The sequence below is a fragment of the Vidua macroura genome, chromosome 4, assembly GCF_024509145.1.
Source record: "Vidua macroura isolate BioBank_ID:100142 chromosome 4, ASM2450914v1, whole genome shotgun sequence".
NCBI lineage: Eukaryota > Metazoa > Chordata > Aves > Passeriformes > Viduidae > Vidua > Vidua macroura.
Window position 1 is genome coordinate 62252076 of NC_071574.1, and position 20561 is coordinate 62272636.

Sequence of the window (20561 nt, forward strand, 5' to 3'; positions counted from 1 at the left end):
GCTTATAGGAATATGAAGAAGGTGTTTATTTTTCCCTCTCCTGTCCTATGTTGTTAATAACACAATGTTTATAAAGAAAAAAATACCTGGTCATTTTAAATTGGCAAGACTATGGGATGGGTTTTGCATACAGATACTGTGGAAGCATTTCCTCTCCCTCTCTGCCACATATGTGGGTACACCTTCCTACTGTTCTCCTTTCCACCTTCATGCCTGATTTTCTGTATCCTTTTAACAGTCCTATTCCCACAGGTATAAATTGTGCAGCCAAAAGGATCAGGCCTAGCTTTTTGAAATGCATTCTTAGTGATCAGTGGGTCTATCCTGAGATTCTGGCTAAATCTGCAGCAATTGAGCTTCTATCCTGAGACTTCTGGCTAAATCTGCAGCAATACCATGCAGTAAATGTGACATGCTGTGTTTGCAAAGCCTTGGATATCCAATGATGCAACAATGTGACCTGTAGTTTGAAACCTCTGTGTGAATGTATCTTCGTTTTCCATGAAATCATTTTGACCTCTAACTAATGTATTTATAGGATTGGATTTATACTAGGAATAATTTTTGTTGATTTTTCATGTGTAGTTACTGTGCAAAAAGAACAGTATGTCTGCTGAGATATGTTTACTGTATTGGTATATTTCTATGACATTAAAACTATTTTTAGTAAGTTATGTTTTCTGTTTTTCTTTTCTTTTTTTTTTTCTTTTCTTTTTTTTTTTTTTTTTTTTACGTTGTGCAGAGCTCTGGGATTGAAACGTTAGTGGAGGAGCTTTGCTCCAAACTGAAAGACCTTCAGAGTAAGCAAGGTGAGGAAAAAAATGTTTACACTTCTGAGGCCATGTATTGTATTTATCAACTCTGCAACATTCTGAGATGGGGGTGGGTGTGAGGGAGTAGGCTGCTTTTCAGTAGCTTTTAGTACAGGTCATGCAATTTTAAAATACATTTGAATAATTTCATTCAAATAATTTAAGCAATTTTGTATTAGTATGCTTTATTTACTAAGAAATAGCCAGTCACAAATGGAGCTTTCTTCATGAAAAGCTATAACTATTCATATCCAGCTGTGCCTGCTTTTTTAGTACATATTCCAAATTCAGCATCCCCCCTCCCTAACAAAAGTAATGAAAATAAAGTAGGCTTGATTCTATTCCCTTTGTGTATTGATACTTGCAAAGAGCAGATTTGCCTCAAAATAATTATGTGGAAAGTATTTTTGTGAAAAGCATCCAAGTAACTACCACTACTTAAAATTTTTGGGCTATAGGGGAATGATAATGGGCACTTTATGATGTCAAGTATAGGGGGGAGGGAGCATAATGTAAAGTTGTGTTGTCTCCAGTGAAAGTTTGTCACTCATAAATGTTTGCTCAGGCACACAGCAGCAGCCTTGGACAATTAGAGTAAAATTAATATGCTTATTATGTAGTATAAGTAGCTGTAAATAAGAGAAATGTTTACCTGCTAAAAGCATGGGTTTAGCAGTTTCCATTTCCTGTTTTTGTTTTTAAACAGTAATCCTTAGTCAGCTCTTAGTATTTCATAATGCTGTGAATTTCTTCCTGAGCCCAGGTGATGTTGAGCATTTATTTTGAAAAAAATAAAATAAAAAAACAGTATTTCTCACTTTTTTTTTTATTTTAAAGGTTTGACTGTAAAGAATTAGAAAATCTTCAGTCACCTCTCACACAGGAAATATGCCTTTACATTCACTCAAAGCTCAAAAATTACTACAAGGATATTTCCTTTCAGTGAAACACATGAGAAGTTAGATGTGGCCAATGATAAAAACATTTAGTTAAATAGTTGATTTTTAAGAAATATTTTTTTCTATCTGTAGCAATGCAAGAATGAGATAAGGATTTGGATATGGAACAATTAAACATTCAGCAGGAATCTTCCCAGTGGGGCATTGCTAGCCATGAGGTTGCATGGAGCTGCTGGCCAGTCATGTTTGGTCAGATTTGCAGGACTGGACAACTGTGAAAAACTTGAATCTTGGGTAGTAATTCAAAATTTCTTAATGTTATTTACAGTGTTGTATGGAAATTTTACTACTGTTACAGTTATACATCCTGGTGCTTTTTGTTAAATACTGTTATAAAGTACATTGGCTTTTTTGAATTTTTCTGTTAAGCATTTGGAATTTTCTTCCAAAACAGAGGAGAAGATTCACAAAAAGTTAGAAGGCTCTTTGACTCCTGAGACTGATTTATCTCCCACAGCAAAGGATCAAGTAGAAATGTATGCATTTTTTTTCTTATTATTATCTGAGATGCTTTTCCCTTTTTATTCCCATATTTTAACACAGTGAAGTTAACTTAGGAAGAAATCTGGAGTTTCGTGGATATTAAGAAATACATTTCTTTTCATGCCATCTTCTTTTGTTAATCTTGTATATTTAAATATAAGCACTTGTTTAGTGTAATTTCTGTCAAAGCCCAGACTGCTTTCATTTGACTATATACAGAACTCAAACCATACTTTATTTTAGTTTCCTGAAGACTGAGTCAACCAGACAAAAACCTTTAAAACAATTAATTGACATGTAGATTTACAAGCAGGGAATAATCTGCTTCCTGGATTCAGATCTCACTGGCTTCTATTGCAGAAACGGCAAACAAACTCTCTTATAACCTTTAAACTCTTGACAACCAAAGTGATCTCCTAGTTAGTAAGTACCTGAGTCCAGTGTTACTGAACTATCCAGGAGTTTTGTCATTGACCTCTCTTGGAGGTACAACTGCTTCTGTATCTTTTAATAATAGCAACAGCCTAGTAGAAATGTTACTAAATGGATGATCAATCTTCAGGGAACTGATTGTACCAATGTGCATTTCATTTAACTGACTTCTAAAAATTTTGAATAAGTTTTCATTGAAAGATATGTGATTCAGTAAAAATCTCTCTACTACCAAACACATACTACTATAAATGTTGCAGAAAACCATATTTTAATCTTGTACCTTTTGCATAAAGCTGTTAAGCATCTTAAACTACTCAAAACCTAACCTTTTTTTAATAGCTTTTTTTTAATAACTGCATGATCAAACTACATAGAACTTGACAGATAGTATCTCATTTCATAAACGAGAATTTTAAAAACTGAAATTCAGGACTGACCTGACTGAAATTCAGGACTTCCTCATGCATAATCTAAATCAAACATTTAAGAAGACTGTAGTTAATTACCACATTATCTAATAAACCTGGAGCCACTCTTGTAAGCATCTACAATTTCTCTCTACAGAGAGAATGTTTTGTAGTCTCTGAAAAGGAAATTGTTTTATTTGTATGCAGTATATTTCTAAACCTATATTAATATCAGCACTTTTAAAGTCATTTTAATTTTCCCTTTGATATCATTCAGATAGTGCAGTGAGTGCCATGTGCATATGTACTGCAAACTAGATTTTTAGCAGTTAGTCTGTTTTGCTGTGTTTTTGATAATGCTTTCTAATCTTAATGCTTATCTAAAGTTCTACAATCCAAATGTCCCTTTTGTTTTGCTTTCAGGTACTATGAAGCATTTCCTCCTCTTTCTGAAAAGCCAGTTTGCCTGCAGGAAATTATGACTGTATGGAATAAATCCAAAGTATGCTCTTACTCTAGCTCCTCATCTTCATCCACTGTTCCACCAACTAGCACGGATACATCTTCTCCAAAGGACTGCAATAGTGAAAGTGAAGTAACTAAAGACAGAAGTAATAAAGTATCTGCCACTGTACAGGAAAGAATCCAGCAGAAGAAGAGTAAAAACGAGAAAGAAAACAAGTTTAGTAACAACACTGTTGAAGAGAAGCCTGTTTTGTATAAAAAGCAAGTCCGACATAAGTCTGAAGGAAAGATGCGTCCCCGCTCCTGGTCATCGGGATCCAGTGAGGCTGGCTCAAGTTCTAGTGGTAATCAAGGTGAATACAAGGCATCAATGAAATGTATTAAAGTAAGACACAAAACAAGAGAGGTTCGGAGTAAAAAAGGGCGGAATGGGCAGAGCAGGCTGTCAGTGAAATCTGGTGAAAAGGTTGATAGAAAAGTCCACAGCGGAAACAGCAGCAGCAGCAGCAGCGGGTCCATCAAACAACTGTGCAAAAGAGGTAAAAGGCCATTAAAAGAAATTGGAAGAAAAGAAGCTGGCGGTAGTGATGGAAAAGATTTGTATTTAGACAGTAGAAATGAAAAGGAATATAAAGAAGAGCCCTTGTGGTATACTGAGCCGATTACGGAGTACTTTGTTCCTCTTAGCAGAAAAAGCAAGCTGGAGACTACGTACCGCAACAGAGAAGATATATGTGGAGTAACATCAGAGGCTGTAGAAGAGTTGTCTGAATCAGTGCATGGTCTTTGTATTAGCAACAATAATACTCATAAAACATACCTCGCAGCAGGTACTTTCATCGATGGTCACTTTGTAGAAATGCCTGCAGTTCTAAATGAGGATATTGACCTCGCTGGGACCTCAATATGTTCTCAACCAGAGGACGACAAGTATTTAGATGATGTTCATCTGTCAGAACTAACGCACTTCTATGAAGTGGATATTGATCAATCCATGTTGGATCCTGGTGCCTCAGATACGATGCAAGGGGAGAGTCGGATTTTAAATATGATTCGACAGAAGAGTAAAGAAAAAACTGATTTTGAGGCAGAATGTTGCATAGTGTTAGATGGAATGGAGTTGCAAGGGGAAAGTGCAATATGGACTGATTCGACCAGCTCTGTTGGTGCTGAAGGGTGGTTCTTGCAAGATCTTAGTAATTTAGCTCAATTTTGGGAGTGCTGTTCATCTTCTAGTTCTGGTGATGCAGATGGGGAAAGTTTTGGAGGAGATTCTCCAATCAGATTCTCCCCCATCCTAGACAGCACAATGCTTAATTCACACATGCTTGCTGGCAATCAAGAGCTCTTTTCAGATATTAATGAAGGGTCTGGTATAAACTCTTGTTTTTCAGTGTTTGAAGTGCAATGCAGTAACTCTGTTTTACCATTTTCTTTTGAAACACTCAACTTGGGAAATGAAAATGCAGATTCTAGTAGCACTGCTAATATTCTTGGGAAAACACAGTCTAGATTGCTAATATGGACCAAAAATAGTGCCTTTGATGAAAATGAACACTGTTCTAATCTTTCAACAAGAACCTGTAGTCCATGGTCACATTCGGAAGAAACACGTTCAGACAATGAGACTATAAATATTCCATATGAAGAATCCACGCAATTTAATGCAGAAGATATTAATTATGTAGTTCCTAGAGTGTCTTCGAATTATGTAGATGAAGAAATTCTAGATTTTCTGCCAGAAGAAACCTGCCAGCAACAAGCTAGAAGTTTAGGAGAAATGCCTACTTTGATTTTCAAAAAGAAATCTAAGCTAGAATCTGTCTGTGGTATTCAGCTAGAACAAAAAGCAGAAAGTAAAGACTATGAAACTACACAAGGGTGTAGGGAAAGCAGTCCACATGGAGATGGCTACAGCTCAGGGGTTATTAAAGATATTTGGACAAATATGACAGACAGAAATTCTGCAGCGATGGTAGAAATAGAAGGAATAGAAGATGAATTGTTTTCAACTGATGTAAATAATTATTGCTGCTGTTTGGATACAGAAGCAAAAGTTGAAACCCTCCAGGAACCCAATAAAGCAGTGCAAAGATCAGAGTATCACCTTTGGGAAGGTCAAAAGGAGAATGTAGAGAAAAGAGCCTTTGTCTCAAATGATTTATCAAAAGTAGATGGTGGTGACTATACCACACCATCAAAACCCTGGGATGTTAACCAGGATAAAGAAAACTCATTTATACTTGGTGGTGTGTATGGAGAGCTTAAAACATTTAACAGTGATGGAGAATGGGCAGTGGTGCCACCTGGTCACTCAAAGGGGAGCTTACTGCAATGTGCAGCTTCCGATGTGGTGACAATAGCTGGTACAGATGTTTTTATGACTCCAGGTAATAGCTTTGCCCCTGGCCACAGGCAATTATGGAGGCCATTTGTATCATTTGAACAGAACGAGCAATCAAAGAGCGGAGATAATGGATTAAATAAGGGTTTTTCTTTTATCTTCCATGAAGACTTACTGGGAGCTTGTGGTAACTTTCAAGTCGAAGAACCGGGGCTTGAATACTCATTCTCTTCCTTTGACCTGAACAATCCATTTTCACAAGTTCTTCATGTAGAGTGTTCGTTTGAGCCAGAAGGAATTGCATCTTTCAGCCCTAGTTTTAAACCTAAGTCCATTCTGTGCTCTGATTCAGACAGTGAGGTTTTACACCCCAGGATATGTGGTGTTGATCGAACGCAGTACAGGGCTATACGGATTTCTCCGAGGACTCACTTTCGCCCAATTTCTGCATCTGAACTTTCTCCAGGTGGTGGAAGCGAGTCAGAATTTGAGTCAGAAAAAGATGAGGGAGGTATTGCTGTCCCTCCCCAAGTAGATGTATTTGAGGATCCACAGGCAGATCTCAAACCTCTGGAAGAAGATGCAGAAAAAGAAGGGCATTATTACGGAAAATCAGAGCTTGAATCTGGAAAATTCCTTCCCAGATTAAAAAAGTCTGGAATGGAGAAGAGTGCACAGACATCATTGGATTCCCAAGAAGAGTCGGCCGGGATGTTGCCAGTAGGAAACCAAGATCCCTGTTTAGAATGCAGTATGAAAGAATCTCTAGAAGGAAGAGTGGTGGAGAGCTCTAAAGTAAACTGCAGAATAGTGGAGCCACGTGAGGAGACTGGCAGGTTTTGCAGTTGTAAAGCAGGGTGTCATTTCCCCACGTATGAGGATAATCCTGTTTCTTCAGGAGAGCATGAAGAGGTATGTGGATATATAAAATTACAGAATTTGCAGCTGGCAGCTGATAACCAGCAGTTTGTCATGTGACAGTTCAGTTTAAATGTTTGTGATTGTATAGATCTCTAGAAAATACAGTTTTGTAGAGAAACTGGAGGTTCCATCTGAACATAAGAATAAACTTGTTTGTTGTAAGGGTGACCGAGTGCTGGTGCTGGTTGCCCAGGAAGGCTGTAGAGTCTCCATCCTTGGAGATTTCAAAAGACATGTGGACAAGGTCCTGGGCAGCCTGCTCTACTGGGCCCAGCTTGAGCAGGGGGAGTTGGATGTGATGACCTCCAGAGAGTTCCTTTTGAACCTCAGTCGTTCTGTGATTCTGTGAAAAATTAGCCATCTTCAGGTATTTTGGTGTCATCTTGCATACCTTTAGAAATATATGCATGTGTACACTCATGTGACTTTAAAAATCTGTTTACCTTAGGTTTTTTAGGTTATCTGATTTACATATAAAATGTTAAAATGTGCATAAATTTTGAGTAATGAAATATTACTGATTTTGATTCAAACATATTTTAAAATTCTGAAGGAAAAGATCTGAAGTCAGTCTTTTCAATATAGTTTCTTCCAAGTAGAATAATTTGGAGTTGAACTATTGGATGTAAACTTCAGCAAAGAAAGACTTGTAAAAAGGCTTAATTGTCTGGAAATTAAAGCATCCTCTTTGCAGAATATAGCCAAAAAGAAATAAAACGTGGATGCAAAATACCTGGCACTACCACAGTACCGTAAGAAAGCCTCAGCATAACTATGGGTTAAGCTCAGAGGTTTCTTTCTCGTAATTGTAGCCATAAGTTAAGTAATAATCTAGATAAAAAATCCTTTCTAGCCAAAAATACCCAGAGTTTTTCTTGCTGTGAGCTCCCTCTGTTCTTGAGTAGAAACATTTAACTATCACAATAAATTAGATGTATGACCAGCCCAGAGATATTGTCTGGATAGGTATAAGTTACATCTTACATTTTCTTTTCCTTACATTGTACATTTTCTTTTCCTCTTCAGCCTCCTCTTGCACATACTCAGCAGTTGTAGTATTTACGTTTGGAGGAAGTTTTTCCATTTTCGACTGGAGAGTTGCACCCAGCTTGCATTGTGCAATTGCATATTTCTCAATTATAAGTTTGAAACACTAACTCATATATAGGCAAGCTAACCTTTCTCTTGCTAAAACTAAAGCTCACCTTTTTGTTTAACAAAATCGGATTTCTTATTTTCCTTCTTCCTTATTTGTTTCTTCTCTCATCCTCCTTTAAATTAATTGCTTCTTTTCCCACCATCAGTAAGAGAATCAAGTTTGTGACTTTTCCAGACCCTTTCTAGACATCTTGGTTCCTGCAGCTCTGTTAAGTTAACAGAGAAGAAGTGGCTTCAAAAATCTTTACTGGAGTCTGGGAAGTTTCTATATTTGTGCCAGGCCTTGCAGAAAGAGTCATCAAAAAACTTAATGAATTTAGACTGTAAGTCAGAACAGGTTCTGGAATTGCCTTTTACCAGGAGTAAGTGAAATCTAACTTCATCAAGCAGTAGGGCATAATGAATTAACGAGTGATTATACAGTTATTTGTGACAGCAAGAGTCTGAAGTTCCTTCCAGCCCTTTTCAGATCTTCTTTCTGAAGTGTGTGCTCTGTGAGGCTGCTTACTCTCATCTTCACTTCAACCACTTATCCATTCAAGAAATTAGTAAGTGGCTGGTATATACAGTGGTACCATAGTTTATGGTAGCTTTGAGGCTTGTAAAAGGTCTTTTGGTAGTGAACAGTGCTCAGAAAGCTCTGGTATTTCATTTTATTTGAGTTCCTTAGTGCAAAGAGGAAAACTTACTGCTTCCCTTGCTCAGGTCACATGATTTTGTAGGCATTTTCATAACTTCAAAGTGATAAACCACTGAGAAATACCAAGGGCCAACAACCCTCTCAGCAGTCTAGACTCCAGTTTGGTTTGCAATTAAGCTCTTCCTGGAGGGGCTTGAGGAGCTTGATTGCCCCCTAAGCTCAGACAGCCTGGGTTAACTTGTCCCCCTCTATCTACCATGTCTCAAGAAGGTGTGTGCACACTCCAGGCTTTTCTAAGCACCAGTAGTTGGAGTCTGAAGGTAATTGGCTTTTGGGCTCAAGAGCATTTATTTAAATTTCTTACTGTGCTAAAATGTCTCTAACAGATGTGTATGAGCTTTTTTCTTTTGAAGAGTGATATTATTTATTTTTATGAGCATTAGGCAAAATCAATATAAAATACCTAGAATTAGGACAGTCTAGGAGAAACTTTTTACATGGACACCTCACACATACATGCATGGGGGAAAAGCAGGCACTATGGTCTGGACTGATTAGTATAGATCATTATTTGTAATTTTTTTTTTTTTAATGAAACTGTCTGTGTTTCTATGCTTGACTTTGGACAGAAATTAAAATCATTGTTTAACTCAGTCATCTAATGTAAAGTTTGAGTTGTGTTCTTAGGTACCTCCAATATTTTTGCATAAATAATGGATGTGAAAATACTAATATAACCACAGTGTAATAGTAACACATTCTGTTTTGCATCACTTAAACTTGAGTTATATATATGCTGTGGAAACACACATCTCTGAATACCTCCTATTTATGAACAAGACTGTAGGAGAATCTGGTTCACTTTCTTCCCTCTTACCTTCTATATTAGAGCACTTCTTTTAGAATTACAGTGTATTTTGCAGCAGGAATTTCTGCTGAATTTTTTAAAACATGAACAATATTTATATATCTAGCCATAAGATTAAAAAAAACCTAAAATTAAATCAACAACAAAATGAAACCAACAAAACATTTTTTTTTAAAAGTCCAAACCAAACAACCTCTACAAAAAACCACCAGCACACGCCACCCAAACAACTACATAAAACCCCACAAACACAGCTCCCTTGCCCCCCGCAAAGTATAGTCCTTTTTCTTCTGAGTAAATGCTCCTACTGTTTAGCTGTGGAGTTGTGGGTAAGTACACAATCTGCACCAGTTCATGGCCTGTGAATATACCAACACTGCATCTCCTGTCAACAAATTTTATATGGGCTCCAATCCAGCAGGTGTGCGCAAAGAATGCTCATGCTGTTGGGTCCTTGAGATAAATAAAAGGATCTCTGGGGTTTTAAGGTGTGAACATGCCTGAGACACTGGTTTTGGGGATGAGGAAATTTTACTGAGAAAAACTGCGTTTGTGTATCTCATGACTGAATTGGCCTTGAGATTTTGGGGTTCTGTGCTGGACTGGAGTAATGCAGTAGAAGTGCATAACCTCTTTAGAAAGGGGTGTCAAGAGAGGAAGGGAAGAGGAGTGCTTTATAAACATTGGTTGTGAGGTTAGCAGTGTAGAAGGTAAGCTGTCATAAATCCAGGTAGTGGTAAGAGAGAGACAAAATTTGGAGGTGTCTACTGTGTGCCTTAAAATTAAGGAAATCAAATGGAAAAAGAGCATGTAGAGTCATTCACATACAAAGCAAAGAACTGACTGTAAATAGTGAGTAATTTGGGGGCTACCTAAGACAGGACTGAGCCAGATAGTCCTTGGTAAGTGCAGATCATGGCAGGTGATGAAAACATCTACAAAGACTCTTAAGCTTTAACCTTCTGAGAACATTATTTTGCCAAGATATTGAAGGGCTTGTATGAAAGGATTATAGAAAGATAGAGTTCGCAATAACAGTTTAAAAATCCCAAGGTTTAAACAAAGCAAACAAAAAAGATTTGGTATACCTGGAAGTTCTAGAAGTAAATCAGTAACAGAAAGATGACAGAAAGATATTTGATAAACAGAACTAACAAGCTTGGAAAGCTATGAAAATGTAATATCCAAAGTATTGATTAGTGCATCTATTGCCATTGTTAATGGAAATACAGGTATTGCACTGTTTCAGTTAGCCACTGCAGTATTAACCTGCGTATCATGAAGAGCAGCAACTAATTTGAGAAAAGCCTACTAGCTAGAATACTTGTTTGAGAACACATGGAAGATAGAAAATATATAAAAAGCAAATCTTGTTTTTAAAGAGGAAAATAGAACTCAGGGTAAATGGAACTAATGACCCTCTTAAATTGGCTAAACTATAAATGTAAATGTCCCAAACTGTAAATGTAATGTAAATGTCCCAAATGTGTGAATAACAGGAAGTTTCCAAGTATTAGTTTAGGAGAAAGATTGCACTCTCAAAATAACAGTCAGTGGCTTACTGGAGGACAACAGAGATGTTTATTTTTTCTAGTATGTGGCATGTTTATGAAAATCCCTGATAATAACAAACTGGGAAGGTCTGCAGTTAAACTGGAAGACAGGATTAGAACCAAAAGTTGTTAAATCTGAACAGCATCTGAAACATAAAATGCAATCCTGCAGGGACAACTAAAATTTCCACAGAAAATAGTAACCCTCTTTGTACAAACACTATGGGAGGAGTGACAGGTGAGAAAGAGATGTGAAACAGAAAAGCATCTTTAAATACATCATAGTTGAGTATAAATCAGGAATACACCGCAAAAGACAGCAACATGGAGATCCATGAACAAGAATACCCTCCTGAAAAAAGTTGCTCTGCTGGAGTACCAGGGTCCTTGTATCAGGAAAGATGTCTTGAGGAGAAAACACAAAGGTCACTACTTACAAAAACAGAGTGAAGGAACTGGGGGTGTTTTTTCTTAAATAAGAGAGACTCTGAGCAGAGGCAGCAGTTTTGCAGAAGCCATGTTCATAGTTAGAGGAGATAAGGGAAAGCTGTGTTCTCTGTAGGCTCCGGTAAACACAGAGGAATTGGATGTGGTGACCTTAAAGCACACTAAGGAAAATAGAAGAATAAAAATTGTAACCAGACAAGGAGCATACTGTAAGGTTCAATTATTTTTTAGGGAAGCAGTGGAAATTCTGCCTTGATGAGACTGAACGTAGGAATAATGCATTGTAGTTGATTCCAACTTTGTCCAAGAGTAGAGGCTAGATTATCTCATAGAGTCCTTTCCACATATATTTTCAGTAAAATTCAACAATGAGGTTATTGTTATCTTAGGTTTTAAGATTATAAAGTCTAGACTCGGCTCCCTTTGTTTGTTTGTGACTGGCTTCTTGAGCCAAGTGTATCTTCACTGGGTGGCTGATGAAGTAAAATTAGGACCTGATCTTTTGGAAAGGGAGTCAGTGGGTTCATTGCTGCTTTGGCCTTCTGAATTATTCATGTGGTGTATTCTTCCTGATAGTAAGGGCTTGCAGAGCAGGTTCAAAGAAATATTTGCTTACAGATTAATATGATTTTTTCTGTCAGTTGTAACACTTCTGATAATATTCATTCAGATCATACTGAGGCTTTAGTGCTTATTCTGTTCACATTCTTCAAGCCTCCTGTTGCCCTTGTCAGCCATGATCCTTGTCAGCAACCGTTCTGAAGCAGTACAACCAGTCAGTGATGGTGTTTCCAAATTAGTATCTAATAGTCTGGGAGAAGCCTCAGTTACCCTATGCCTAGCTTTAAAGCCAGAAAAGAAACCCATCAGTCTTCTCTCTGACCTGCAGCAAAACTGGGAGTGAAACAGCATTGTAACTGCTTTTGCCTTGCTGTTTATGAGTTTAACTTAAGAATAAAGTAAAATAAATATGAATAGTTTCAGAGAGGAGAGACTTCCAGTCACAATATATAATATCAGAACCATTCTAAATAATTGCTATTTAGAGGGTTAGTTGGAAAACTTAATAAAACTTTTCATAAAACACTGGAAGTGTATAGGGAGTATGTGTGAGAGAGGAGGAGAAGGAGACATAAATTGAAAATCCTCTTTTAAAAGGGAAGGATTGCCAACAAAGGAAGGTAGACTCATGGTGCTATTTGGGAGTTGGTATTTTGTATTTACTGATTGAGAATGTCTCTTTAATTCACAAAAAAATTCACAATGTGAGACTGTGCATTTCTAGGAAACACTTAAGCAACTGTAGGAAAAAACTTTACTTCTGCAAATGTATAAAATGGACATTAAAAGTGTCCTGTATGCCCTCCCAAACAAAAATCTAGCAATGTGCTGGGAGCTCTCTGTGACCTGCTCCAGCTCTCCAGGGGTTGGGGCTGTATGGGAAGCACAGGGGGCTGAAGGAGCCAGTGCCAGTTCAGTCAGGGAGCCATCCCAGAGCAGGTGCTGAGCTCTGCTGGTGCCTCAGCCCGGGAAGCAAGGCTGCTGCAGCTCCTTGTGCCCTGCCAGACTCACGCTGGCTTTGCCAGTACCTGCTGGGGTTCATCCAGCTTATGCCGTGTGCAGGTGTGACAGCAGCAAGGGAGAGACTTTGAAGTTGTGAAGTTGTTGACTCCACATTGTGCCTGTGGAGTTTAGATGCCTCTATCTATAATCAGCACAAAGTGAAGCTTCCATGATTGAATGTATTAGTAAATGCATATATTACTTACTATGTCCTGCTTATACCCTTGAGCTGCTTCTTTTTTTTTCTTTTCTTTTTTTTTTTTTTTTTTTTTTTTAATGTTAAAAAAGTCACCAACCAATAGTTTCAGTTCCTAAGAACTCCCTTTTCTGGAATTAAGGGTTTGAATTTTTGGAGGGTTGTTCCAAAAAAACTGTTGCTGGGTCTTACGACAGAAAACCAGCATGGATAAGTTCAAATAAGTTGAATCTAGGACATGTTTCTAAATACAGCACTCTTGAGTCACTCCTTTGGTTGAAGAGGGGCTTCTCTTTATTAAGGAATGAGTGTGTGTCAGTTTAAGTTCTATGGGTGTGTAGTTCTCCAGCGGGTTAAGGAGGAACAAAGGGATGCTTATTAATCTAACATGTTTAAACATTCTCAAGTTTACTGAGGAGAAAGCTGGCTAGAAAGTCAGTGTTGAAGCTCATTTGTTAATGTTTGTTGTAGGCAGTTACACTGTTGTTTGTTTTTTGAATCATTCTAATATCTATAGAGGATGTTACAGGATGGCATAATCTTTTGAAAGCTAATGAGGTTACCTCAGGTGCAGCAATGAAACTGGGGACATGTGTGTTGTGACAAGCTCTTTCTATTCTAGCCATGTCATAAGGAAAGGCCTCTGTAAAATTAAACTAGCATTCAAATATGAGGAAAGGGAGAGAATTTTGGCAGTCTTAGTGAATTGATTACTTCTAATCATTGATCATTACTTCTAAATCATTGATCGTCCTCATAACCTCTTTTTCCTCATGTTGACATATAATTCTCTAATTCTGTGTTTTTCCATTGAGTAATGGTACTGCTAATTCATCCTCCCAAACTTTAAACATGAAGTTTTGCCACTTTTTGTTTGCTGTCTTCTCTGTTTTGTGTTACACTGAACTGTTTGTCATGTTGGCTAACATTTCACTGTACTTCCATCTTTTGGATAGCTCTCTCTAGATTATAAAGTGTAGGGCTGGAATTATTTTTTTTTCTGTATTTGTATTATTCTGTATGGGCGAAGTCTGAGCCCCAGCATGGAGTTCATATTGGTTTATAAGAGTTCAGGAATGGATGTTCTGCTGCAGTTTGACAGTCATTTCCCATTAATGTACAAATTGAGCAGTGTGACCTGTAAGACTTAGGAAAATTCATTGTAATACCAGAATTTCCTCCTCTACATGTAAGTATATTATTTATGGCAAAATGAAGTGTGATTATTGTCTAAACACTTTCCTATATTGAATACTAATCTGCAGAGAATGAGTGGCAGCCAGGAAAAGCAATGCTGGTGGGAAAAGGCGCTCTATTCTCCCCTTTTTCCTGCATCACAGTGTGAAGGTAAGCACCTCTGCCTGTTAGAACTAACTTGCTGTTGCACCCATGTTAGAATGAAATGTTCCTTGTTATGGATTGGAATTGCTGCAGACGAATTGGATTTACTGTCTGTATTTAAAAAAACCCCACACCAGTAAGCTTCCAAAAAAATTCTCTAATCTGAGAGAGAACTGGGATGCTTCAGTTGCACTTGTAGTAGACTTCTAGCATGATTCTAAATTGGCTTTAAAATAAAGTGGTTTTAAAATAATCTTTACACAAATTCACGTAATTCCAAAACCTGCTGTTAAATAAACAGAAAATCTCTGATTGTGAGCACTTTATTACATTTATTAATGTTTCATCCTGAAAAATACTTATTAGGTAGGTAAGTCTATAAGAATGTGAAAATATCATGATTACCTTTTATGGGTATGCATAAATAACGTGCCAGTTATTCAGTGAATGTGTGGAATCTCTCTGAAGCTGGGAAGGAGAGGGATTTGCCACTCGCCCACTCCTTTCACACTGACAGTCTGGAATTCTTCTGTCCTGCACAGAGAGCAAGTCCAGTCTTAGTAGGCAGGCTGCTCGTGACCAGAAGCAGGTGTGCTTCCAGCTCTCCCAGGAATCTGTAGCCTCTGACAACTGACTCAAGCCCAGGTTTTCAGTGGACCGGCAAGAATCCAGGCAGCTTTTTTTGCCTGCATACCTTCACCTTTTCTGTCTAGAAGGCAGGAAGCTAAACAAGACCATTCTATATCTTGCATTGACAGGATTACTGGTGCTTTCTGTTGGTACAGGCTGAGGGTGAGAAAGTTTTGATTGGAGACCTGGTTCCTTAATAATTTGAAAGTAGATTAGCCAGTTATTATTTTTGAAGCGCACCTTTAAGTGCAACCAGCTAAACAGTGTTCTTGGTTCCAAAACAGCCTTACTTTGGTGTTTAGGACAGTTTGGGTGACTTTCTAGAACATCTTAACTTCTCCTTCGCTCCCAGCTATAGAACTGCGCCCAGTGCAGGAGCAGAGGGGCGCTCAGAGCCTGCCCCATTGGCGAAAGCCGTCAGTCTTCCCAGAGCGGGGATTGGGGTCCCCCGCAAAGCCGCGGGGCCGTGCCCGGGAACGGGGCCGGTGCTGTTCCCTGGCGGCGAGCGCGCGTCACTGTGGCAGCGCTTCCCTGGCCGAGCCCAGGAGCTCTGGGGCAGAGCCAGGGACAACATGATGTCTGTCAGGGACAACAGAGCCAGCGTTTGCTCTGTGCGACTCAGTTTTTAAACAAGACCGGGACTTGACCCTCACAGCTGACGTTACTCATCCACAAACCTTTTTCTGTATCCAGTTGTCAGTATGGGTACTTTTTATATGTGGGTGTTGATGCATGTGATCCATATGTATCTATCTACATGATAGATGTTATATTATATATATAAAAGTTTACTCTGGTAAGTAGAAATCATAGCCATTCACATCAGCTGGGGTTCTTGTGTTTCAGTAAGGAGCAGGCCACTGTTTCAGTCTATACTGTGTGGGTATAGAAATAGGAGTGATGTGGAACACAATGCAATATCAGAATTAAAAAATGTACTGAACCATTTATCATAAAAAAAGTAATTCTTGCTCTTTGGTATTTTAGGTGTTTTCATTAACTAAGTAGCTTCTTCTTTTACTATTAGTTATCCAGGTAGGATTTGATGAAGCTTCCATGAGGTATTATGCTGATTTCTTTATGGGTGTCAGACCATAAAAACCCCCACAGGCAAAGAGTTTACATGGCATAGAGTGTGAATTCCAAGAATACATCTCTGGATGCTTTAATTTATGGTATATGTAAATAACAGTGTTCCTCAATTCTGTTTTTTCTTCCTCTGCATCTGAAACACCCCCACAAAAACAATATAAGAGTGCTATACAAATGCCAAGGGAGAGAATGGTGTAGGAGAACTTGCAGATGTAAAGGAAGTATCCAATGATGATGAACATCTTTTAGATTTTAATATGGTAAGTTTGTCAATGGTTTTGGGGAGGAAGATTTTTACTTATTTTATAAGGGTGGGCTACTGCATCTTTCCTTTCATCACAGTTCTCAGTCTACCCTCAAATGAAATTCCTGCAAAAACTTCAAAAGCTTCTCTTCTCTTGCTTTGTTTTTTAACCTCCTCTGCATCTTGAGCATCCTTCTGAAAGTTCCTCTGGCTGTTGTACTTTGGGGAGTACAACCATTTGTACAAACAGCTGTACTTCTAGTAGATAAGCAAAGCCAGTTTCCTTTGGGAATGCTTGGCATTTGCTTGTCATGAGTGTTAAACATGAGTCTTCTTTTCCTTCAACTTCTAATTCCAGTAAGTGTAGAGTGAGCTGAAGTGCACTATGGGGGCAGAAAGGACTAGCAAATAAAGTCATAAGGATAATACATGCTGAATACTGTCCTCATTACAACCAAAAAAAAAAAAAACCTGTTTGGTTTTTTTTTTTATCTAAGGAAAAAATTTCATGTACACATGTATTTACTGATATACCTTTAAACTTCAGAGTGGTGATAGCACTTAGTTTAACATTGTGACATGCTTGCTGTGGCTTTACTCATTCAGATGAAAATATATTTAAAATACATTTGCTTGAAGTTTAGTCAGATCTGTGTTGTGTTTTCTTACTATTTAATACTTACTGTCAAGTTTTGGAGATAAAATTTTTCTAACATGAACTGTGATAAAGATACATCCTGAGTTCACTTTTGATTCTCTTGCTGTTTTGTGCAAATCCTAAAATTAAGGAATAGGAAAAATAATAAAAGCACCACCTCTTTTCCCTGCTATTCTGCAGTCCTTTCTACATAGTGGACTAAGTCAGGAAAGAGGAGGACTTGCCCTGTAATCGTGGCATCTCTCTTGGACAACTACAAAACCATATAACCCTCCCAGCCCAGAGAAAAGCAAGCATGTTCTTTATTGTTCCCCATCAACACTGTCAGTTTAAATCCTTAGGTTTCTTCTGTTTATGAAGCAAGATGTGCAGATGATATAAATGCTGAGGCAAAACCAAATGGCTTCAGGAAGAAGATCTACTCCAGTGATAGCTCCAGCTCTGAAGACACAGCTTCAGAAGGTGGAAGCGAATGGGCTGATCCATGTGAGGAGGAGCTTTTTTCTCGAACTCAACTGTAAAAACTGCAGAGTAGAGCAGATGATTGAAAAGTAACATAAGATGGAAAATTATCTTTCTTGAGGGTCTGTAGCTCTAAAACAACAACTTGAGTTTCCTCTTCAGTTAATGGATTCAGATGTGTATTTATCTTTCTCTTCTTGCTTATTTTATAGATGAGGACACAGCTGTCCTGTTGAAGATTTTTTTTCCCAAAAAAATACTGTTAAATTCTTGGCTATTTGAACTAGACTAGATTGTGTTGTCAAATCAAGAATGGATGTGCATGTGCTTGTCTTAGTAGTACCACTGCTTTTTTGCATCTTAATTGCAGTTATTTTCTTTCGTAACTGTAGCCCTACCACTATTACGATCTTCTTAGCATCGCAGTGTCTACAACTACTTCTGCTATTCAGAGACTTCAGCTTTCTGCACATTAGGCTTTGTTCTTTAAGAACTGGGAGATAAATACTTAACACTGTAATCTATCAGTGCCTTTCTGAATGCAGGAGAAAAGCATGAATGACTTGTCCAGTCTTCATTCAGTAAATCTCATAACTTTGAAGTAGGAACAACAGGGTTGTGCTTTAGAGACTTACAGAAACTGTGTTTTCTATCCTATGATTCCCCCCTCCCACAAACCAACACTGAGGATACCATGGTTTGTATTTTTGCTAACTGGAGAAGCCAAGGATTTTTTGTAGGTATGGAGGCAATGTGGAGGTTTTTTCCTTTTTTTCTTTTTTTTTTTGTCCTTTTTAGCAATTTGCCAATGTGGGGCAGAAGTTCAAAAAGTAACACCAAAAATAATAAACCACTGGGGTGATGTGTGGATTGTTGTGAATTTTGTTAATGAGTAATGAGAATGTTGTCTTGTTGCAGATGAAGGCATTCATGTAACCTGCAAAAGCATCCTGTAACTGAACTTGAGCCTGAATGACTGAAACTCTAAAATGCTCAGTGTTCAATGTTTTAAATGCAAAGGGTCAGTGCTTCACTTGAAAGAAATCCTGTGGCTGCTGCAGTTAGCTGCTGTTGTGGCTGTAATTTAGTAAATCTTGTAGTTCATTTTGTGTTTCTGAGAGAATGTGTGGGGCAAGTTATGTGTGTGGTGGGTGGGGGTAGGGAAGGTGATGACTTACAACATACATGTGTGATTGCAGTAGTGATTGTTGCTTTATGTGACTTGCTTTTAAATTTTCTTTTGTTAACTTAGAAAGTCAATACATTGTCAAGTTGCAATACATTGCATCTGTACAAGACTATCAACTCCTTCTGCTTTTAACACATTATGCAAAATGTATAAGCCAGGAGGAGCAATATTTGCAAAACTAAACATTCTGACTTTTTAACAACTCCTAGTTTAAAAAATGACAACAACTAACTAGTCTACACAATCACAGCATGTCTATAACACCAGGAAGTGCAGAAAGTCCAATACTGACTTGAAAAGCTTCACCATTATTTTTGACAGGCAATAAACCTCACAAGAAACATAGCTGTTTGAAATGTGAGCTGAACTGCCTTTGAAATATGTTCTGCGCTAGAAATGCTTTCTGAGTAACTGGGTTTTGTTGCCTTTATTCAATTGACAGTGTAAGAATTTAAATACGTGGTTGGGAAACCATGCCGGTCTTCGTGCAACGCTTTTGGTGAGATCCTTACTGAAACTGGCTTGGTTGCCCTTATCCAAGGACTTTCTTTTGGTCCTCCTCTTAGACTATGTTTTAGGGTTTGTATTCATACAGCAAATCTTTTGACACTTTACAGTTTCTTTTCTTAATTTATTTGCAGACTTTGAATAGATTTTATATATTTTACTTTCTTCTGGAGCTTCCTTGAGAGGTTGTTTAGCACCTGCACTGAAACTAGTTAACTGTAACATGAAAGGAAAAATGAACTTTACACACAAATTCTTCAAATCACTACAGTGAAGAATGGAATAGAATTCATTTGAGAACAGGAAGTGACCAAGTGGACATATTTCAAACACAAACTTCAGCTCAGTTAATTCTGGCTAGAGCTTCTTTGTTGGTAAGAAAGGGCTCAAAAGTAACAAAGGTGTTGCTCATAGTTACACTGTGGCATGTAATGATTCCAGCACCTTTGGGAAAATAAAATCCTATATTGAGCTTGGGCAATAACAAATTGTCTTTACTCGTTTTCATAGTTTAATGGCTAAAGCTCTAAGGCTTTCAGTGAGAGTTGAAGTGTGGTTTTTAGTTTTTCTAGATGGATAGAAACACACACGAACAACAATAACAACAAGAGCATTAAAGGTTGGCATACGCTGAACCATGCTGTGGGATGAAGCGCATTGCATATCCATTGCATTGGAGTATCAGTTTTCCATTCCTGGGCTGAAATTTGTTTCTACTTTTTGCTTCAAGTGGTTGTATTGTTCTGATTTCACGTACACCAGAGTAACTGATTTTGTTTTCTTGTGGAGTTACTTAACACCGAATAAAAATATAAAAGGACAATTGGATGGTGTGTGTGTGTGTGTTCATTTTCTTCGGCTAATGTGTATAACTTAAATACAACATGCAGTTAAGCATTAACTATTCTGGAGAAATAGTATGACATACCTAATTTGGGAGTCCTTTTCATTGCTGTAATTTTTAAACTATTTTTAGGATATAGGAAAATTAAATACATTGCATATGTTCTTTAAAAAAAAGAAGACAAAATAAGCTTTGTCCACACTTTATTTCTGTAGAAATTAATTCATAATGACAAATTCATGTTCAGAAAACATGAGACCTTTTAAAAAAAAGAATCAAACCCAAGCAAACCCAGACCCCCTCTCACATAATAGTTAAAGAACTTGTATGTAATACGGGATCT

At 37.8% G+C, this 20561-nt stretch overlaps 1 protein-coding gene across 2 annotated transcripts in view; it reads left to right on the forward strand.

Moving 5' to 3' along the window:
- KIAA0232 (KIAA0232 ortholog) overlaps nt 1-20200 on the forward strand; it is a 63696-nt gene extending 43496 nt beyond the window's left edge. For both annotated transcript variants that reach the window (XM_053975717.1, XM_053975718.1), the window contains 6 exons: nt 743-809; nt 2166-2247; nt 3520-6817; nt 14517-14598; nt 16477-16574; nt 17558-20200. In XM_053975717.1, the coding sequence (XP_053831692.1) occupies nt 743-809; nt 2166-2247; nt 3520-6817; nt 14517-14598; nt 16477-16574; nt 17558-17737 (3807 nt within the window). In that variant the 3' untranslated portion in view covers nt 17738-20200. The remainder of the gene's footprint in view (nt 1-742; nt 810-2165; nt 2248-3519; nt 6818-14516; nt 14599-16476; nt 16575-17557) is intronic.
- Nucleotides 20201-20561: the final 361 nt, after the last annotated feature.